Raw genomic sequence first — 21,150 nt, forward strand, 5'->3', positions numbered from 1 at the left:
CCCTACACCCACAAAATCATACAGGCTGAAAATACAGGTATTTTACCTAAGAAGACTGAGAGGCATGACGCCAGGTGATTCTGAAGCTGGAACTGTTTCGGTATCCGTTACTGGAGTAGTAGCAGTGGTAGTATCCTCCAGGGAGCTGCTCATGAAAGATGTGGTGCTAGAAGCAGAAGGGCTGGTTGTAACTGGGGTTTGGGCTTGCTGAGACTGATCCCCTTCTTCTACTTGTTGATCTACTTCTACAACAGAAAAAAGGACATTACAGAAACATTAATAAAATTGTGTAGAGCAGAAGAGTAGCTGTGGATAAACTTTCAAAAATAAAAGGGTGTGCAGAAATGCACACCATACAAATATTTCTGCCAAGAACTCGCGGACTTAGGTAAAGAAACCATCTGTTGGATCTTACTGTGTCATACTGATACAAGGTAAATAGTAAACGCGTCTTTCCAGATGGTAACAGAAGCCATTTTACCTGGTTAGATCTTATATCATATTTAGGTTTTTTATTATAACAGCTAGGATTATCCTCTTAGGCAAAAGAGAAAGAGATCTCAGATAAGGAAATAGAGGTAATTAACTACAGAGCTATATTTAACTCAGCTGTGCAAGTTACAGATTTCTGAAGGGGTTTTTTTGGTTGGTTTAGAAGCCTTTAAGACAGTACAGAACCAGATAGTGCAGTGATTAGCTTTAATATTTGAGATTTTTTCTTTGTTTGAACTGATTTAAATAGTTTCCCTGAAGATGCAGAGTGTAACACGTATTTTTAAAAAAACTGAACGATTCACATTTTCTTCAGCTTCCACTAGTGCAGTTCCAAGTATCTCAGAAAGTAACCTCAGAAAACAAAACCTCAAAACCAAAAGCCCACAACTGATGTAGAGATTTTCGCAGACAAGCACAGGTTACTCTCACCCTGAAGGTACTCATACTCAACATCATCCGTTAACACGACTGCATGAATTCACATTTAACAACAGGGAACTTCCTGATATTTACACCACGTGCAAATGCTCCTGCGAGCACATACAGAACTACTTGTTCTTAAGAAGTATTAAAGACAAATTAGAAATCCTTGTATTTCTGATTGACTGATATGCATTCACTTTTATTAAAATAAAGAATTGAGGAAAAGGCAAAAAAGTCGGTATTATATCTACAAAACAGTGAAACATCTTTGTGAAATTTTTCTGTCTGATTAAGGTTCCTCCAAAGTACCACCACTACAAGATTATAAGATTGTGTTACTTGTATTATCACTGTTACTATGAATTTTAATAGAAATTTTAAAAAATAGCACTATACTTCCATAATTTTGAAAAAGTACCTTGTTTAAGTCTGCCGCCAAACTGATCCTCCAGCAGCCCGTGAACCACTAATTTGTAGATCATGGCTTGCGCTCGTTCCAGATCTGCCAGTCCGAGAGCTCTTTTAATTGGTGAACGCATGACTGCCCGTTTCACCATGTGTCGCATCAGGAACTGCAAGGCAGCACGCATTTCCACATCTTCATGAACAACTGGAGAACTAGCACAGTCAGAGTTGTGACCATTTTCTGCCAGGACTTTTGGTATTAACAGCAGTTCAGCATATTTACTACAACTAAGAAGAACACTAAGTGACTTCATAGCACCGAGATAAAGGTAAGATAGCTGTACTGCTCTGATTTCTGACTGCACTACATCGTGATTTCTTGGAGTATGTTCGTGATTCTTCTTTCTTCCCTCAGCAGGCTGGTGTTGGGATTCCATACCTAGTGTTGATGGTTCTAAAGAGAAGGAAGCAATTTCATTTTCCGACTTAGAGCTTGTAGCACCATGTCCTTTGTTATCATCAGCGCTTTGCCCTAATCGTATATCCGATCCAACATCACCCTCCATTTTCTGGTCCATTTCCCCTTTATCTTCAGATTCATGCCTGTGTTTTTTCTCATGTCTCTTGGTGCTTTGCTTTCCCGTATCTTCATGAATACCAGTCAGATAGGTAAGGTCCAGCAACACAGTAGCTGTCAGCCCACGAAATCTTGCAACGTCAAAAGGCAGTGGTTCACAGGGCTCCAGATTATACAATGGAGTATCACTAGGCGACCAAAAAGTTGGGAAGCTTTAATAAAGATCAGAATGACACAGGAAAAAGCAAGTGAGGGAGAGACAGGAGGAAAGTACAGGAAATAATGTAGGCAAAGTAAGATGTAAAATACAGTTAACAGAAGAAACAAACCAATTCTACAAATTAAACGTAAATGGGGAAAATGAGGTTATGATCAGAAAACGGGAAGGCATGGTATCAGAGTAAAGGCAGCAAAGCATGCACAGTTTTCAACAACAAGCATTAAAACCCAGAAGCATCACAGAAGCTATCAATTCTGTGCTGACAGAGGCTTCTGCTGCATTATTTAGAAATATGTAATAGACTTCTACCGAGAAAATACTACCTTAAGCCAAATTATATCATCATACCTGAGCCGAATTTGTGAACAGGTATACAAGATGAGAAAAAAAACACTCCTAAACTTTTTTTCACATAAGGAGAAGTCTTCATTGACCTCACGTTCCTGTTCAACTGTTTATCACAGCGGGCACACTACTGATAGCTTATGATAATTCTGTCTCTGGTTATGTCAGGACAGATTACCTGGAGAGGACAGTGACTTTTTAAAAACACAGGTCAGAAAACACAACAGACAGACGTAAATATATGTCTGTCTCTCTGCCCATCTATATTCAGAAATCCTTTTTTGTAATACTTAGGACTGCTACACTTGACTAATTTTCACTCTAAGCAGGACAAAAATCCATCGGCCTGTATTTCCACACATCTTTTATCTTCCATACACCCAGCAGATAAAGGTCTTTTACACTTTCCTTTTATTATCCCAAAACATTTTCCCATCTTACAGTGTAAACTTCTACCTAAAAACGAAAGCAAGCTTTAGCCTGGTTTTACTTCAGCAGCTACATTCTGAACTTCATTCTGTGCATTACCAAGAGCTTGCCTATGTTCAAATACTCTGCCACTTCACTCAGATAATATTTCTAAATGTTTTAAGGGCACACTTACTTCAAGGTTCTACTGTCACATGGGCATACTTGCAAGAATTTATATCTGCAAATAAATTTGACAATCACTTGCACTGCAGTACATTTAGTTAAAGTGACAACAGCCTTTCCATAAAGACAAAATGAGTGTAATGCCGCATCAGTTCTAAGAGGTGAACTAACCTCGGTTGTTTCAGAATGTAATTGTAACTGATGGCAAAAGAATAATTACTGCTCAATGTCTCTAGAAGATTATGGCTCAACTATAGTCAGAAGGATTTAAGAAATTTAGTGAACCAAATCTTCTCCACACAAAAACACAGGCAATTCTTGCGAGAGCGCCAGAGAACCCAGAGAAGCCATAAGCTTTATTTCAGTTTCCTTCCAAGTGCCCTCCCTTTGAAGGCTTGTCTGCAAGACAGGTGGGAAAAGGAGTATCTCCTTCCAGCCTAAACCCCAGTTCTCACCATAATCTGCAGAGCAACAACTCTGGAGCATTAACGTCTAAGACAGCGCTATTCCTTTAGCTCTCTAAGGCAGGCCAAAGAAAGAACAAACTCTGCTTTGAGACAGCATTAAGTTGAATTCCACCATCCAACCCACCCACCCACCATTAAGCAGAGAGAACCCTCCCATCTCCTGTCTCTAACCACTCCTCAGGCACCGCCGAGTAATTTCCAGTCCCCTGCAAAGGGAATGACAACGCAATGCAGACATCTCTTCTCAACTCTGATAAACCAAACCAGGTCTCTCTTCAGAGCCAGGTTCACCTTTCGCAACAAAAGGGTGCACTCACCGCCAGTAAAAATCTGTGTTCTTTACAGACATAACCAAGAAGCTGTAGTAAATTAAGACAGCAGTAACATTTTAGTTAGCCAACACGGACCAATTCTAAACCAAGCAACACTCAGTTCAAGTCTAGGAAAACTGGCAAGCTGGTCACATCCCAACTCAAAGCAAGAGGCCAAATCTGACAAGTCTAATGCTGCTTATCAGTTCAGAACTATTGAATTTATTTTTGACATACAAGGCATTTTATTACTAGATATGATAAAAATTGAATTAATGTTTTAAAAAGCCAAACTTTCAAGTCTGAGCTTCAAATAATTCATCAGCATGTAAAAGGTATATTACTTCTTCAGATCGCCAAGCAGAAAACACTACTAGATTGTCAAAAGCGTAGGAAATGAGCATACCTGATAGTAATCTCTGCTTCGTCCCACTGGACCTTGGCAGATGTACTGCCTTCCTTCACTACTCCAAGCAAGGTGGCATGACGTCCCGTTTGCTTGTGTACACATCGACCTCCAACTCTAAGACCAGCATCAACTCCACCAATTACTGCCAGAACAGGCCACACTTCCACACAAAGCATCTTCAACTGCAGTTCTGAAAGGTCAGCCAGACCATGTCTACTATGTTTGCTTTTCTCCTCCTCTTTATTTTCTTTCTCCTCTCTCACCTCATTCTCTTCTCGACTTTGAATTGAGCGACTTTTCTTCAGCTTTTGGCCTGCTTCTTTAAGACATGTTTTGATTTTATTCAGTCTTTCCATCATTTTTTTATTGATGCAATGTGTCCAGCGGTCTGTGCGATGAAGGATACGAATGAGTTGTATAGTGGCTTCTGCCAGCACTGCAGCAACAGGACTACAGATGGGGTCACCGGGTAGCAAATCTCTTGGTGTACCACGCATCTGCATGTCACAGATTTTCACCTAAATGTTTAAAGAGAACAGTTTAACAGTTATCTTCTCAACATACCTGAAGAAGCTAATTTTCTGAAGAGAAAAAAATCTACAGAATCACAGAATTATTTTTGGTTGGAAGAGACATTTAAGATCATCAAGTCTAACAATTAACATAGCATGGCCAGATCACCACTAAGCCACGTCCCTAAGCACCACATCTCTAAGTCTTTTACATACCTCCAGGGATGAGGACTCCACCACTGCCCTGGGCAGCCTGCTCCAATGCTTTACAAAACTTTCTGTAAAGAAATATTTCCTACCATCCAGCCTAAACTGCCTCTGGTGCAACTTGAGGCCGTTTCCTCTCATTCTATTGCTTGTTACTTGGGAGAACAGACTGGCCCCCACCTCACTACAACCTCTTTTCACGGAGTTGTAGAGACTGCTAAGGTCTCCCCCCAGTCTTTGTTTCTTCAGGTTAAACACCCACGGTTCCCTCAGCTGCACCTCGTAAGACTTGTTCTCTAGACCCTTCCACTTTGTTGCCCATCTTGGGACACAGCCCAATTACCAGCATTGTCTTTTTTGCTTGGGATCCCTAGGAAATCCACCTTAACGCTGATCAAAACCTGCACCCTTTTCTAACTCGAGGGTGCTGAAATTACAACAGCTCATGCCTTCTCACATAACACTATCTGGAAGTCCTAATACTACATTCTCTCTGGTTTCTGGGGAATGCAATTATACGTGTAGAACATTAAGTCTGTAAATCCATTCTAAATAACAAAACGCATTTTAAATTTACAATAGATTGCACAATATAGGAATTTATGAAAAGTCTAGGTAGTGTGCAAGTCATGTAGTGCTATGTATATCATAAACCAAAATGAATAATCAGAGCTTTCTCAACATTTGTTAGCTACCACCCCCAAAAACCCCATCATCCGTAACACTGACACAGAGGGCAACAGAAGGGCAAGGATAAACTTATGACTTCTTCTTAAGAGTTAACTCTGGTAAGGGACTAAGCCCCACACAGCCACCTGATCACTCCTCCCACCAGGATGTGAAAGAGAATCAGAAGAGCAAAAGTGAGAAAACTCATGGAATAATAAAGAAATTTTCATAAATAAAAGAGAGAAAAAAAAGACAAAATACAACAAACCAAAGAAAAACAAGTGATGCAAAATGCAATCACTCACCACCAGCTGAACAATGCCCAAACAGTCCCCGAGCAACAAAAACCCCTGGCTGACCAGCTGCACTCCGAGCCTCTCGCCCCACCAAACTGACTTGGCTTGGAGGGACAATGTGAGAAACCTAGAAAGACCTTGATGCTGTGTTCAGCACCACCTAGAACACTGTGTTTATCAAGACAGACATGGCACCGCGCAGGCTGTTACAAGGAATACTGACTTCATCCCAGCCCAAACCAATACACCTGTGCCGATGAACATTTAAGTTACCTTCTCTCCTGGATTGCTGCTGTAGAACATAACACAAGGGTACAACTCTGCTGCATCCACATCTTCAAAAGCTAGTTTTGGCTCCTAGTTAAAAACCAAAACAAAACCTCTCAGAACACCTTAACAAGCGAAAATTCAAAATGTGCCCAAATTATACCTGTATTCTTGTAAGTACTGGAATTGTCACGTCATGCTTAACCTTACATAAAATATCTATGCCAAATACTGTTGAAAAAAACAGTGAAAAAAGCAACTGATGTTAAATACCTCTCCGTTTTTACCAAAGGAAATAGTTCTTGCTTCCATATCTAATACACATGTGATAAAATCTCCTTGGGTAAAGCTGGACAGAGTCAAGGTTTGTTCTCCATTGTGATAAAGGTTACCACTGTAGGCTCTATACAGCCACATATCTGAGGTAGTGCGATGGTTAAAATCATGCACTGGCCACCGAGAAACTCCTACGCATGTGCCTTCATTGCCTCGATTCTCCTTCACAATGTAGAACTAGCAGGCAAAAACAAACAAACAGGAAGAAAAGTCAATATTAATCAATTTAACGACAAAGCAATGAAAAACTACCTTACACATACTTATGTATACATTTAACTGTTTTACTCAGAAGCTTTTAATAAATAAAAAATAATAAACTAATAAGCTAAAATCATGCTCTACCTCTAAAATGACATCCTTGTGTATAAGGTCAGTCATTGGCAAGTCATTTAAACTTTATTTACTAGTAATTAAGAAAATCGTATGTAAATTCATACAAGGAAGTTGAGGGGATTTCCGGACTCAAAATGTATGCACCCAGAAATTGTGTTATAAGTGCTAAAAATAATATTACAGAAATAAACAGGCATTGCTCCTCATGCTCACGGTGAGTGATTCACACAGATTCAATTAAAAAGCGAAGTGTTACGCTCAAAAGTACTAACAAGGACTGCAACTGTTTATGAATCTCTATTAAAAAAACCCCCAAACCCAAAAAACACTCCAGATGATGTATTCAAAGTTGGTCTTGTCAGTCAGACAGGTTAATACGTCTTTTTACAAGAAACCAAAATGCTTTGTGAAGTGTTTTTCTAAAGAAAAAAAAAAATCAAAATCTACTTATTTCAGTAGGTAACTTCTGCGAGACAGTGCACATTTGTGAGGACTGTGGATCTTAGGGACAAATACACAACACACATTCGCAGTCTCCAAACTGCATTCCAAAATACTGAAATAGCGGTGCTCAAAAGCAGCAACCAACTACCTCTTCAGTTTGGATGGAAAAATCATAGAATGATTAAAGTTGGAAAATTCCAACCACAAATCTAACACTGCTAAAATGTCATTTACTCAAGAACGATGTCATTAGGGAAAAAAACCAAACTGTGGTTTATAAACAACAGCTCCCTACGTATCCAAATCAAGAGAAGTCAAGGAATACATTTTTTGCAACCTACCTTCCACTGGTAACACCCAGAAGTAACTCCAGTGGATGCTAAACCATATCCTTTACCTCCGCTTCCGTGAGTTAGAATCTGCCCGTTCTCCACTATGCAGCACTGAGCTTTCTCAGGGTCAAAGGACACTTCCTGTATGGGAAGATTCTCATCTTCATCTTCAGACTCTCCTTGCTTCTATCATAAACAGGACAAATTATTTGTGCTAAATGTTACTCAGTTGCATTCAGTCAAGAGAGAAAGTGAAAGCATCATTACCTGTAGCTTCATTTCTTGTTCCTTCTCCTTTATTTGAATTGCGTGTTTAGCTTGGGCTATTGGAGTCTCCCACATGCAGTCAGACAGAAGTGAGAATAATCGTTCCACAACCTGGTGTATTAGAATATAATTCAGATAAATTTAAAGCCAAGATGAGAACAACAAATAATATTATACTGGTTTACTTTGCTTTGTAGGTAATAAATGCGTAAATATTTAGTGCCCTTAGATAAGCAAATACCTACACTGCCTCACTTGATTTGGATTCTGAACAAACCCATGAAACATTTAAAAGTTTAATGAGACTTTTTGAAGAAACGTGTAAAAAGCTTATAACAAAATATAAAGACCTGAGCCATTTGATCATCTTCAACGCCAGATTCACAAGCAGGTAATACAGCCTCTAGTACATGAAGTGCAAGAAGTCTAGTCCTCAAATTGCCAACCAAGGGAACTCCTGAAGATGGAACAATGTGTTAATCATCTGAAAGTGACTTCTGCATCAGGCACACATCTATGATGGCAGCTGCATGCCACCAGTGCACAGTTCTCCACAGCGGAACTTGCGTACGTCTACTGAAGTCAGTTTTACTTGTTCACTATGTCACGCGTGTTCTATCAGGACCTATTTTCAGACTACAGAAATGCAAGTAACCACTGAGAACGTTTTCAAAAGACTGTACCTGAGCAACACTTCTGAGAAGCAATGTTAAGAAGTACTTCTGTCCACTTCGGAGATGCCATTTTTGACTGAATTGCTTTTGAAGACACAACTCTACGTAAGAAAACAAGAAAGTCTCCCAAGTGCAATTCCGCTGCATGTTGCTTTCGGAGGGCAGCTAGGAAGTTAAAATGAAAAGCTTTCATTTATAACCTTATTATTACGACCTTATTAGCAATTCTTGTTACTGGCAACAAACTGTTCTGTAAGTCAAAATCCAATGATCGGTTATTACATGATGACTGGCTGTTAACCTTGGCTGGCTGATAGGTGCCCACCAAGCTGCGCTCTCGCTTCTGCTCCTCAGCCAGACAGGGCAAGAAAGTAAGATGAAAAGCTTGTGAGTCCAGATAATGGCAGTGAGATCACTTACCAGTTACCACCATGGGCAAAACAGACTCAACTGTTCCTACAACCACGTTTACGAAAAACACTACTACCAACAACTCATATTTTCAACAAAACAGTATTCTCCTACAAATTCCAAACCAGATGGAGTAATTCTTAATCTCAACCTGCTCCTACCCCTAAATTGCTTTATGAATTATGTTTCTATAAATCTGAACTGAGCACAAAATTATTTGATGACTGTAACCTAATGTACAGAGTTCAGAATGACTCAATAATAACAGAAATACAGTAATGTGGGGGAGGGCCTCAGCACTCAGAGGTTTCTTTTATTATGCTTTTTGGTATTTCAAAATTCTAACAGAAATTATACAAGATAGTTACCTTTGAAGTCTCTCTTCTCATTATCCCCACTTGAATCTGCCTTTTTTGATTCCACTTCATCTTCCTCACCTTCCCCTTCTCCAAAGGAAGCCATAAGCATCACACCAGCTTGTGATAATAAGTTCTTCAGCTGACTGCACAATAAATCCAGCAAAGACTGGACCACCTTTGGGCTTAGTTTGTCAGCATAGGTTCTATACACATACAGAAAAGTAAGAATAACAGTATCTGAGAGCTGATCCAGGGAACAATATCAAAGACACAACTATAAACTCAGTGCAGGTGACAACTGGGCCTAACACAGCACTAATTCCAATTCATTCTATTGCAGCGGGTTACTCTTCCTCATCCTCCACCACATGCTCGATGCGTTCTTCTTATCTTTAAGATACTTGAAAACTGTCCAGTCCTTAGAATCAGAGCATGCGTTGGGTATATGAACACCCAATGACGATGCATGTACTGAGCATGCTCCAAATAGAAAATACTTTCTCTGCTGCGTTTTTATTTACCGAATTAAACTAAATATTTAACTGTTGATAGGATTTTGGATGCTGTTCGCTGGTCTAGCGGAGACCAGTATTCCTCAGAAAATTACTTCATTTTCTGAAAAGAAGCATAATGTACTGCTCCGAAGAGCTCCTATCACCTTACTGGTATCACTTTTACACAAATGATTTTTGCACAGAAAACTTCATCATATGAACTGATATCATATGAACAGATCTAGATACAAAGCCAATCTAGAAAAATGGAGAATACTAGAATATGGTGTTCTAACTTCATCAGGTTCTAACTACACCTGGTCCAAACTCCTCACTCACAATTTAAAAATATTTATCAGTCTTATGTGCACCTTTCTTATGAATGCGACTACTCTTTTTTTTCTACCCCCTTCACTGATAAGCTTCTGAACAACATTTATTGTCCTAAGGAAAGCTTGCACAAAATGTATTATTTTTCCAGCGTGCCAAAAAGCTCAGCAACTCAGTTTTCTGAAAGCAAGAAATACTTACCCTGTGGTGATAGCAAGGATCTGAAGTAGTCTTGTGCTAGCTACTTTCAAAGCTGTGCTGAGCTGAGAAATACCAGTTTTGGGCAGCAACTGCAGCGGTTGTCCTAACATGGTGTCTGTGCCACACAACTGAGATAGCACATTTAGCAGACCAGTGGAAATGGCCAAGGAGACATCAACAGGCTGATAGTGTACACTTAGAGCAAAGACCGTTACCAGCAGAAGACGTTGTTGTGCTTCTAAGATTAAAATAAAGGGGTTTTAATTAACAAGCTGCTTAGAGTAAGAATACTAAGACAAAAGAACAACAGTTTATTTTTACATGAATTATCAAGTAAAGAAGTAGCCTTCTTCGTCAGGCACTTTGAGGCAGTCTTTCTGATGTACCATTGTAGCTCCCTTTAACTAAACGCCACCTCTACATCAAGGTTGTCCGAGGAAGGATATAATGTAAATTTAGTTTGTGATGTAGATGTTCTGAGAAAGAATCTTCTCTCTAGGGTAAGGGTAACTAGATAAAATACTTAGTTTCTACTTGTACTTCAAGTTGATGCTCAAGAAATTTCTTTCAGGTCGATCTGAATTGTGAAACAACGAAACAATTCAAGTAAGAACGCCCATTAGCTCTACCAACAAACTAAACCACAGAACTTTGCTGTGCACTGAAGTTCTCACTCAGTGCATGCACAAAGGCACAAAGAGTTCCAGCTGTCCTTAAAGGACAAAAGCATACCGCAATATCGAGGAACAGGACAGCAGAAAGGGCTTCGAAAACAGCCAAGTTGCCCTGTTGTTTGGTTTGGGGTTTAAAGGAAGTTCACTTGAATGACAGAAGAAACACTGGAGACTTTTCATCTCTTTAGAAAACTGCTTATCCCCCAAAAATCTAAAAATCACTTTGAAGCATCAAAGGCATAGGTGACTGTGGAGGGTCATGGTACGTGGAATAGAAAGGTTGACAATATTTGAAAGTCTTAAAATAAAAAGGCCTAACACTTGAAGAAAATTAGGACAGAAAAGGCTTAAAAAGCTTTTCTCTCTCAGGAGAAGATGTCAGACGTCAGTGAATTCTGGTCACTAATATCAATGTCCGCTTTGTTAAACATGTAAGCTGTTGTATGTGTATTAGAGGATATATTTTGCAAATCTCGTTTTCACTTACCTATGTGATGCTTATTAGCTTGCAGAGCTCTTTCTAACGTAGCAGATAATTGCTGGTAAATTTTGTGCACAGCCACCTGGATTTCAATTTGGATACTTCTCTTGGCTGCTCTGATACCATCCTGTGTCAAACAAATTTTATAAGGACTGATACTTTTTTGTCACTCAGTTATCGGAACAGCAGAAACCATTCAAGCACATACCTGGTAGTGATGCAATCTAATGCTCTCGCCTTTGGCACCTGCATGTCCTACGGTGCCCAAACCAAAGCAGCCAGCAAGAAATTGTAGTCTAACAGAAGTAAGCAATGAAGAAGACTGAAATCCTGGTACTTGACGACTTCCCATTAATGGCACACTGCCTTTTTCCTCCATCCCTGACAGAAGCACTAAAATCTGATGAAGTGCTTCCAGACGGAGCTAAAATTAAAGGCAGGGAAAATATAGTATTAAGTATCAAATATTCTTAGAAATCAGAATTAGATCATCTTCAGCTGTGAGAACAAATGAGGTAGCTGTTTTCTCACTGATCCTTTATTTTAAAAAAGGGTAATTCTTTAAGTTTTGTTTGAGAGATCATTTACATAAAGTTCCCAGTTCCAGTAGAGATATTTTAAAAGTAGAGGAAAAATGTCCTTAATAGACAGAATTTGGACAATGTTTGAAAAAAAAAAAAAAAATCCGTAAGATGAGCATAATGTATGAAGACTAGGAAAAGGTGTTAAACTGAAGCTTACCTCAGCCCTCAGCTGCTGCTGCTCCATTGCAATTATTGACGCTTGTGGACTGGTGGACATACTTTCCTCTGGTTCCTTAAAGCCCGGTGAGTTTCCCACATCTCCGCTTACAAAGCTGACAACATTTTCAATCAAAGTATGAACTCCAAGGGATCTTGAGAGATCAAAATCGGACTCAACAAATGAGGAGGAAGTGTATAACCAATCTCTGCCGTGTTTTAGTCGAGCCCATGAGTCACTTAAAGGTTCCACTTGACTGTGTATTGGTCCTAAAATATATATATATATATAAAATGAAGTCTCATAAATTCCAACTCAGTGGGTAACACAATTTGACAGTAAAGACTGAACTGCTTCTATTCATACAGGTGGAAAATGGATATTCATGTTAATTATACCATGCATTAAGCAACTTGGAGCAAAATACTTGATTTAAATTCACAGCAATTTCCCCAAAGGAAAGGCTGTATTTCTTTAATTTATGGTAAGCAGTACTGCAACACGCTGCCATGTGAGAAAACAAAAAGATAGAAGCCACTCAAACTGCTCGGCTTAAAGCTAGAACACCGCATATAAATGCTTTGCAGCTAAATGACAAAACAGTAAAGAAAAGATCCGCTACAACAGAAATTGGGCGCTTTGGATATTTATTTTAAGGTCTAACCATAAAACAAGAGTGGTTTTTTTGTTTTAATCAAGCCACTACGTATTTCAGAGGTTTGAAAAAGGAGAGTGTTATTTTGGATTAAATACTTATCGAATTCCTGACTGCAGAATGGAACTGTAAATTTTTATTTTAGACTAACAGAGAACATTCTATTTGTTATGATTCAAGATGAATAAATACATGTATATTAAATACCACCTACAGCATGCGTGAGACCTTTGTCAGCTGGCAATTTCACAGGTCTATTTTCAAGTATTTCCTATTACACTGGCATTACACTACCTGAAACATTCCCGTCACTAACAAACGTACTTCTTCAAACGAGCATTCATCATCAACCTGCAGCACTGGAACATACTTATCACCATATATTGATCTCATTTCCAGAAGAGTTTTGCTAGAACTCTATCCCTGGCACAAATGAGTGCCATGTCACTCAAGTCATACCTTCATCACTGGTTAACTGATATGCATCAGTTAAATAAAGATACCAACACAGATGCTGGTACATTATTATTTTTGTGAATGCCGTTAGTTTACTTGGAGCTACACATGGTATTTCAAGCGGGCAGATCCTGCTCAAAAGTACCTTCCGTTTGTATAGATAGGTAGTGTCTGCACACCTATGTGGAAACCTAACACACGTTCAAATTCACTTCAGAATCTTAGTTTGAATTATCTTCAATAATCTACATAGAATTTTAAAATATTAACCTCTCTTGTGCACAATGAGTTACACGTGTCACTCGAAGAATCACAACCCCTTCACAGTACTCTACAAACCTACATTAACACTTTGGGGGATATCCTCTGTCTGCAGGGGATCGGCCTCAGAGATTACTAAGCATAGCCACCCTGAGGAGGCAGTCATACAAAGTCATAGAAACTCATCTGCTGAAAGCTTCCTTTCACCGCTGAGGCTGAGTTCCAACGCTAACAGGGGGGTACTAGTTTGAGGACCTCCTTTAAACACTGCCTACCTGCCGCAGCTCTGTAAGCAGCTGCTCACAGGAACAACGAAAACCAGACACACCAGGTTTTGAACTTTGGGACAACTCTCCCTAGCAACCATTCCAAGCCATCCTTTCCCTGAGGTGAAGGCAAAATGCAAGCACCCTGTCAACCAGTCTGCACCTGCAGGTCACGATTTACACCTTTATGCAACTTACAGATTCAAAATACTGGAAAATTTTGTGTTAAGATAGTTAATTTCCACTTAATTGCAAAAAAAATTGTCATTTATTAATGATATTTATTTATTTATTGTCACTTATTTCATAACACAAAATACGAAAACCTGTTCACACCACTTCCCTTTCTGTAAAGTGTTCTTCCCGTTCTGTAAAGTATTCGCATGCTGTTCCTCACAGCACATACACACACACGCAGATTCATTTTGGATGATTCAAAGATTAATTTTAAACACTACTTTTCAAAAAGCAATCTGATTTCCTAAGTTCTGCCAGTTTATGTAACACAGCAATATCATCTGTTTACAGAGAACAACCTACTTTGTCATATATACTATAAAATGATTTAAAGAAATTCTGTTCCTCAATTTTACAATTTATACCTGGTGAAAATATCGAAAACAAAACTAAAGACAGATACCACCTTACCCTAATTTTAGTATTAAGTCTTATAATACTTGTTTTAAAGCTTTCTATTAAAAACTAAGTTATATATAAGCTGGTGAGAAACGTAATATAAAAAGGACAGAATAGAATAACAGGGTCCTAAAATATTCAGTTTCACTCCAGAAAGAGTTTCCTAACATATGCACGGTGAACACAGCCCAAGGGACAGGATAAATGAAGCCTCAGATTACTACAGGAAGCATAGCTAAATTATTACTAAGTCCACAAAATGCTGCCCACACAGCAGCATCCATTTCAAAAGCCTCCGTAAGCCCTACCATCTTTCAAGAGCAGGAGAGCTTTAAGCATCCCACAGGGACTTTAGCGCCGTACCCTCTGCCTCTCCTGTGCCATGCCACGCCACTGTCGGGCACAGCACAGAATCAAAGGGTTTGCGTAGAAACAAAAAGCAATTCCAATGTCTGAAATCATAAGATAAAGGAGACTTTTTAAGAATTAACAGGATATCAGAAAATAATTTAGTTTTGATAGGAAACAAACCTTACAAGAAAAAGACCTCATCATATATTATTAAAAAAACTAAACTATTTCTTATTTGAAAACAAGATGAGTTCATAGCTAATCATTTCAATATTAAATACAAGAATGTTTAAATGTAAGAACAACTTAAAATTGTTTCAAATTAGGAGAAAAGTCCAACAATTTCAAGATACAGATTAAATGTAAAACAAGAGAAGTTGTAACTAAATTAGAGAGTTTAAAATCAAAGACATCAGAAGTCAAAGTAGCATTCTTCAGAATTAAAAACGTTTAAGAATTAGGACACACAAATCTAAAGAAAAGTAATTTGTTTTCCTTTAAGACGTTAAATATCAATGGAAGAATCGAAAGTATGGTTTTACATTAGAGCTTAGCATGATTCTGTGTAATGTAAATACACTGTAATGTAAATTACACTGTAATGTAAATTACACAGAATTGATTGCAGCTTAGCACTCCATAAGCCTCTACAATCACATGAACAGAGCTGCACATAAGAATAAACCTTAAGCTTACGGAAAAAAAAAAAGTTTACTTGTCCTTATAAGCCAGCAGCTTGCAATAATGAGTTTTCTAAATGAATGTGGCACAGCTGCAATACACACTTCATAAAACATAAAATATGTAGGGAAGCTATAGAGACAAAAAAATAAACATGCCATCAGTTACTTGCTTGAAGCTCTTCTTTTTTCTGGGGCTCAACTGGCCAAAAAGGAGTAAATACACTACACCACACGAGAATCAGAAGACAAAAGCAGACATTTGAAACAGAGGGTAACACATTCATAAAATCTCTTCCTCATAATTATTCTGACTTAGATTTAAATGATCAGGCTCATCTCAATCAATACAACAATATATCAAGCAGCAAAATTTTTGAAAAAATATTTACTCTTGTTTTGAATTAGTATAGCCTAGGTAACAGACGTTCTGAATTCTCCACCTTTGTTTCAGGGAAAAAGAAACCACACACCCCCTTTAACACAGTTACATGCTTACACCGACACATGATTACATACCTTACTCATACACAAACTTTCGAGTTCAAAATGCAGGTACACAAAATTATTTCCATTTAATTGGGATTTCATGCAAGCCAATGGTTTTTTCAGACTTGTTAGTGAAGTACTACATTACACACAAGCACGCTGAAATTCACAGAATTAACATTTATGTGACCTAAGAAACCCCAGGACTGGAGGAGCCTCATTTATGGGCTGTAACTATGCTCATGATTGTGCTGCTAAACACATTCTGTACAGTGAAGTATCTAACGCAGAGTGCAGAGTCCCACAGGTTCTGTCCAGGACAGGTACAATGTTCTGAGGCATACAATCTGCAAGACTGAAAAAGATTAATCTAAGCAACCAAATAACCCCAAAGGTTAGATATGAGGGAAGCAATAATGTTCTCATCACCCTTTATGGCAAAAGTATTGAAAAAGACTTTTTCTGCAGGAATGGATGGAAAAGCGTACTACCTCAGAAATAAATAACTAATAGCTAGGAACAAGATACTCAAAGAATCCTCAGGCTGAAGCAGGAATACTGCAGCCGTATTTCGGAACAGTTCCACTAAATGAAGGCAGCAATTAGATTAGAGGTTGGGCTGAGTGGCGAAGATGTTCACTGAGTAAAAAAAGAATGCTTTCTTTCCATATTCATCTGCAAGACCACAGGAACAACTTGAAATATTGGTAGTTTGTCTACCGCTAGTTTTCTAAATCACAATTTGTGAATACGAACAGCTTTCCAACCATAAAAATCAGACAATAACCAAGAGTGAGATTCAATTATTAAGGGAATGTGATCTGAATTTTGAATAACGACTTGCTGCGTTCACTAAACAGAAGTTCTGAAATTCACCACTCCGCTCCAGAGGGAATTAGCCTCTCGCCTGTTACAAAAGAACCACTCACCTACCCTGTACACACTGCATTATTTTGACAACTCCACAAGGGTCAAATATTCTGCAGAGTCTATAGTTGAGGATGAACGAACCCTAAAAAACCTCAGCTGGAAACACCATTGTGGCCACGGTTCTGTAACAACTAGTGTGGTTAAATTCTAAATTAAGAAAAGATGGGAGGAACCTCATGCCTGTATATTAAGGAAATATTTTGGGTGAAAATTTCTTTAAGTCTCCAAGTCACAGCTACAGGAAAAAACCCAATGGCGATAAAAGGAAACAACCTTGCTTTGCAGTTAGCTCTGCTTGCCAACTTCCTTCACACTGGTTAGAGAGATAATTCAGAGAACAAATATTTTCAAGGGAGTGCTGCAAACTGCAATAAGATATTATCCTAAAAATCGCACGTAAAAGGAAATACGATTGCATTTTTTGAACAAAAAACTTCAACCGAAAGAAATGAGAAGTGGTTCCTCCGGGTCCTATGGTTCTTCTGTAAGACTCCTCTTGTTCTTTCCCAACCAACACTGCCAGCTCTACATTCAATCTAACAAAAATTCGAAAAGTTCAGCTGTAAGTCCTTAAAGCAACAGTGGTTACTGAATGTTTTGTAGAAATAAAGACAAGAAAAAAAAGGAGGCTTTATGTTAATTGCACTTTGAGAAACATTTCCCAGGTATACTTCTGCTGTAATGCACAACTATCCTCAGCGCTCAAACCAGAGATCTCCTCTAGCACCTTACCATCTATACAGCATACAGGCTTCCTTCCTCTCCTTCTCCTCATTTAGAGGGACATAAAACCTTCCACATCATCTACTTAAAAACAGATCATATGTGGAAGTTGTAGGAGCAGAATGTACAAACATGAATACGGATATAACATCTCAAAAAACCCCTAGTAATAAAAATAAACTGCTTGTTTCTCACTGCCCCCATTTAGCCCATATACAGGGCTAAACTACAGCAGCTGCCCTCTCACCTGATGAACCCCTCACTTCCTGGAGCCCGTGTCATCAGTCTAACCGATGGTTCAGGAACCATAATCCATAAAACACATTGCACCTCAGATCTCACCCAAGATGATTTCCTGGATTCCTTTCAGGACACAGGGGAAAGCCAGCACAGAGTTCCGTGTCAGATCAACGGCAAAGTTAACAACGGTGGCTTCTAAGAATATACGGCAGATCGGAGTGCTGATAGAGGCTATGAGCTATTCTAACACCGAGAATGCCAACGTACACCCCACTGTCATGGTCTGAACAGCTCTATAAATCTCTCTACTTGTCAACCGCTGCAGTTGATTACCAAAGTACAAGGGAGTCTTTTCCTCATCACTTACAAATTGAAGCGCAATGGGTGCTGCCATTGACAGTTTGCTTTACAATTCCAGAAGACTTTAAAAAGCAAGCAACCTCTCAGTACTCTGCTTAATGATGTAGGTTATTAAACTACAACTCCTGTGTTACCTAACGGTATTAAGACTTCTGTAATTAAGGCATGTCATACATAACTCATAAGCCACGATTCCAGCAGAGTCTGCATCATCCAGGGTGAACTGGGACATTTTGGGTTGTGTGTAAATAAATATCCTTTGCTCCCTCTGTTACCACCTGTGAAGAAGCTCACTGAGATTCCACAGAATGAAACGGCAACAAAAAGCCATATAAAAGCTAAAAATTTGATTTATACTGGAGCAACGGAAGAACTTGCTGGTTCTGTAGGTGTGCTGGTGATGAGAGGATGCAAAAACTGAAGCAGTATTTTCTGGATACAAGTTCTTCAAAGTTCAAGAACATTTTATGGTAAAAGTTCATCATTAGCACAATAATAGAAGGTTCCACTTGAACTTCTTTATGATTTTTTTCTTCACAAGTGAAAACAGAGTGAAAGTTCCTAATTCACTTGACCTCACAGAAATCCTCATTTGCTTCAAAAGGACACTGCAATTCTAGAAACTAGAATAGTAATACACTAGGGAACACTATAACCAAGCCACAAAGCAACAGAACTTAGCACAAACAGTAGGTAATAATTATTTAAAACGTTATTTTTAAATACTCAGTTTTAACATCCTGATTGCCATTATGTACTGTGTTTAACTGCAAACACCGTTTAACTTCAGAAATGCGTATTTGTCAGGTCAATATTCACTAGGTAAACTGTAAAACTTACCCCTCTTTCTATGTGAGGATGCCAAATCCAAATCAGCATTTCGTCTTCCACTCTAGATTAAAAGATTAACAAAAGCCTCATTTCTTTATGTGAATGTACATGGTGCGTAATATTTGCATATTTAAAATGCGTCCCTCATCCACAGAAGTGAGAAAGTTAACAGCGCTACAATAATTCCAGTTGGTTTTTTACCTCTGCTACTTTCTCTTAACAATGGTGGTTACTAGAAGAGAAACTGAAGTACTGAAACACAGTACTAACCAAATGTTCAAGATGCACCTGGGTACTATACTGACAACCTCTAAATACAAAATGCTATGCACTGGTGTACTTACCAGTGAGTAACCTTCTTCATCTGATTCTGGCTGAGATAAATCAGATTCACTTCTGGACTTAATGAGCCTGTAGTTGGAGTTTGCATGGATTGAGCGACTTTCTGCAGTAAGACTTTCACTCCTGCTTCAGGTGCACACGCACACAGAGAAAGAAAGTACTGGTATTAGGCAGAAGTAAAAGTCGATCATCAAATTTAGCAGGTTCTACAGTTTTATGTGGGAGCAGTCTATCACAGAACATCACAAGACCATGCCAAAGAGGAAAAAGGTGGTCTGACGGCTTCAGTTATCCTTATAAAGGGTATTAGTAAATTTTGTTACTTCTTAACGCCGTTATTGGTCAACTGAACAAATGTCAATCTCAAATGACTGATCATTCAAGTGCCTTGGTGAGTATTACACACAGCACACAGCAACACTTCTGAGCTGGGAGGACAAGAAAGCAGACAGAGCAAGTGGGTGAAGAAGCACTGAACTTATTAAAAGCCCACCCATAAAATGCATCCTAAAGTTGATATGCGGGAGATGAAAGCCACTTTGACAGCAACAGAGGCAGCCATCCGTGCTTTAGGGACTAGATTTCCAAAAAGAATAGAAGGGTACTGAACATATATAACCTCCCTCTGAACTCCCCATCAATATCCTCATTTAAAATATCAGAGCAGAGTTTCTGTTCACTAGAAGCTTAAGCAGACTCAGGAGTTCACTAGACACACCAGCTACACAATTTCTGTGTTATATTCTATTGCGCACGTGCACACACAAAGATATGTAGAACAAAATTTCAAAGGGATCCAGTTTAGAATAAAACTGTTACCAATAATTACTCAGGATATAAAAATTAAAATATGGTATGAGGTACTTATCCTATTTAAATTATACATGTTGCCAATCCAATGAGCTGTCTGGCTTTATTTTGTCATTCTGCTATACCTAACAGTGTCTTATCCATGCCAGTACGTTAGGCGTATTTATAAAAATCAACCATGAATGACACTTCTTTCATAACAGCCTTTGAAATGTTTGCTTTTAAATATATCCACCAATTATTTTGGACAGTACTGTACAGGACATTGGTAAAGTTCAAGAAATAAGATTATGGTAATAAAAAATCCAAACACAAACAAAATTTAGGTAAAAAATAATTTTTCCAATTACCTCAGGTTATCTGTACACCTGGTGATATGGACTTCTTTACTATTTATCACTAAGCCCAACTTTGAAAAGTAAATATGGTACACACAGAATAAACTCTTATTAAGGTTTAGTTAAAGTGGACAAAGAAAATTTGAGAAAAAAATCATTACTCTCACCAAAAACCTAATATTGCTCTAGGCAAAAATCTTCCTTTCAAAAAAATTTCTAAGAACCTTCAGATGAAAACTGAGGTTATTTAATCAATTATAAAGGAAGCAGACAAGAGTTAACTATTCTAAGCAGCCAGCAAACCCTACCTTGTCATGAGTCCGATCCCCTCAGGAGCAGTAGAGGGAGGTTGCTGTAACTGTCCATCTTCCCTTCGTTTCTGGAGCTCCTCGATAACAGGGCTTACTCCTAAGATCAGCAAGGCACACCTGTGGATCACAGAATTGCATGCAGCCGTATACACATCTTGACCTTCTGTCAGATCGGTGCTGATTCTTCGTTCCTG

The 21,150-nt window shown here is 38.6% G+C and overlaps 1 protein-coding gene across 1 annotated transcript in view; it reads right to left on the reverse strand.

Annotated features, from left to right (window-relative positions):
- Window positions 1-21,150, reverse strand: part of HERC1 (HECT and RLD domain containing E3 ubiquitin protein ligase family member 1) — an 81,129-nt gene that overhangs the window by 34,149 nt on the left and 25,830 nt on the right. Inside the window, exons 24-40 of the mRNA XM_010134766.1 lie at window positions 20,954-21,150; window positions 19,500-19,620; window positions 19,165-19,216; window positions 12,278-12,546; window positions 11,745-11,960; window positions 11,543-11,663; window positions 10,382-10,619; window positions 9,366-9,559; window positions 8,596-8,751; window positions 8,263-8,369; window positions 7,913-8,023; window positions 7,655-7,831; window positions 6,471-6,710; window positions 6,204-6,287; window positions 4,244-4,764; window positions 1,337-2,112; window positions 47-245 (exon numbers count right to left, since the gene is read on the reverse strand). Coding sequence (XP_010133068.1) covers window positions 47-245; window positions 1,337-2,112; window positions 4,244-4,764; window positions 6,204-6,287; window positions 6,471-6,710; window positions 7,655-7,831; window positions 7,913-8,023; window positions 8,263-8,369; window positions 8,596-8,751; window positions 9,366-9,559; window positions 10,382-10,619; window positions 11,543-11,663; window positions 11,745-11,960; window positions 12,278-12,546; window positions 19,165-19,216; window positions 19,500-19,620; window positions 20,954-21,150 — 3,779 coding nt within the window. The remainder of the gene's footprint in view (window positions 1-46; window positions 246-1,336; window positions 2,113-4,243; window positions 4,765-6,203; window positions 6,288-6,470; window positions 6,711-7,654; window positions 7,832-7,912; window positions 8,024-8,262; window positions 8,370-8,595; window positions 8,752-9,365; window positions 9,560-10,381; window positions 10,620-11,542; window positions 11,664-11,744; window positions 11,961-12,277; window positions 12,547-19,164; window positions 19,217-19,499; window positions 19,621-20,953) is intronic.

This window comes from Buceros rhinoceros, unplaced genomic scaffold (genome assembly GCF_000710305.1).
Source record: "Buceros rhinoceros silvestris isolate BGI_N320 unplaced genomic scaffold, ASM71030v1 scaffold27414, whole genome shotgun sequence".
NCBI classification, from domain to species: Eukaryota; Metazoa; Chordata; class Aves; order Bucerotiformes; family Bucerotidae; genus Buceros; species Buceros rhinoceros.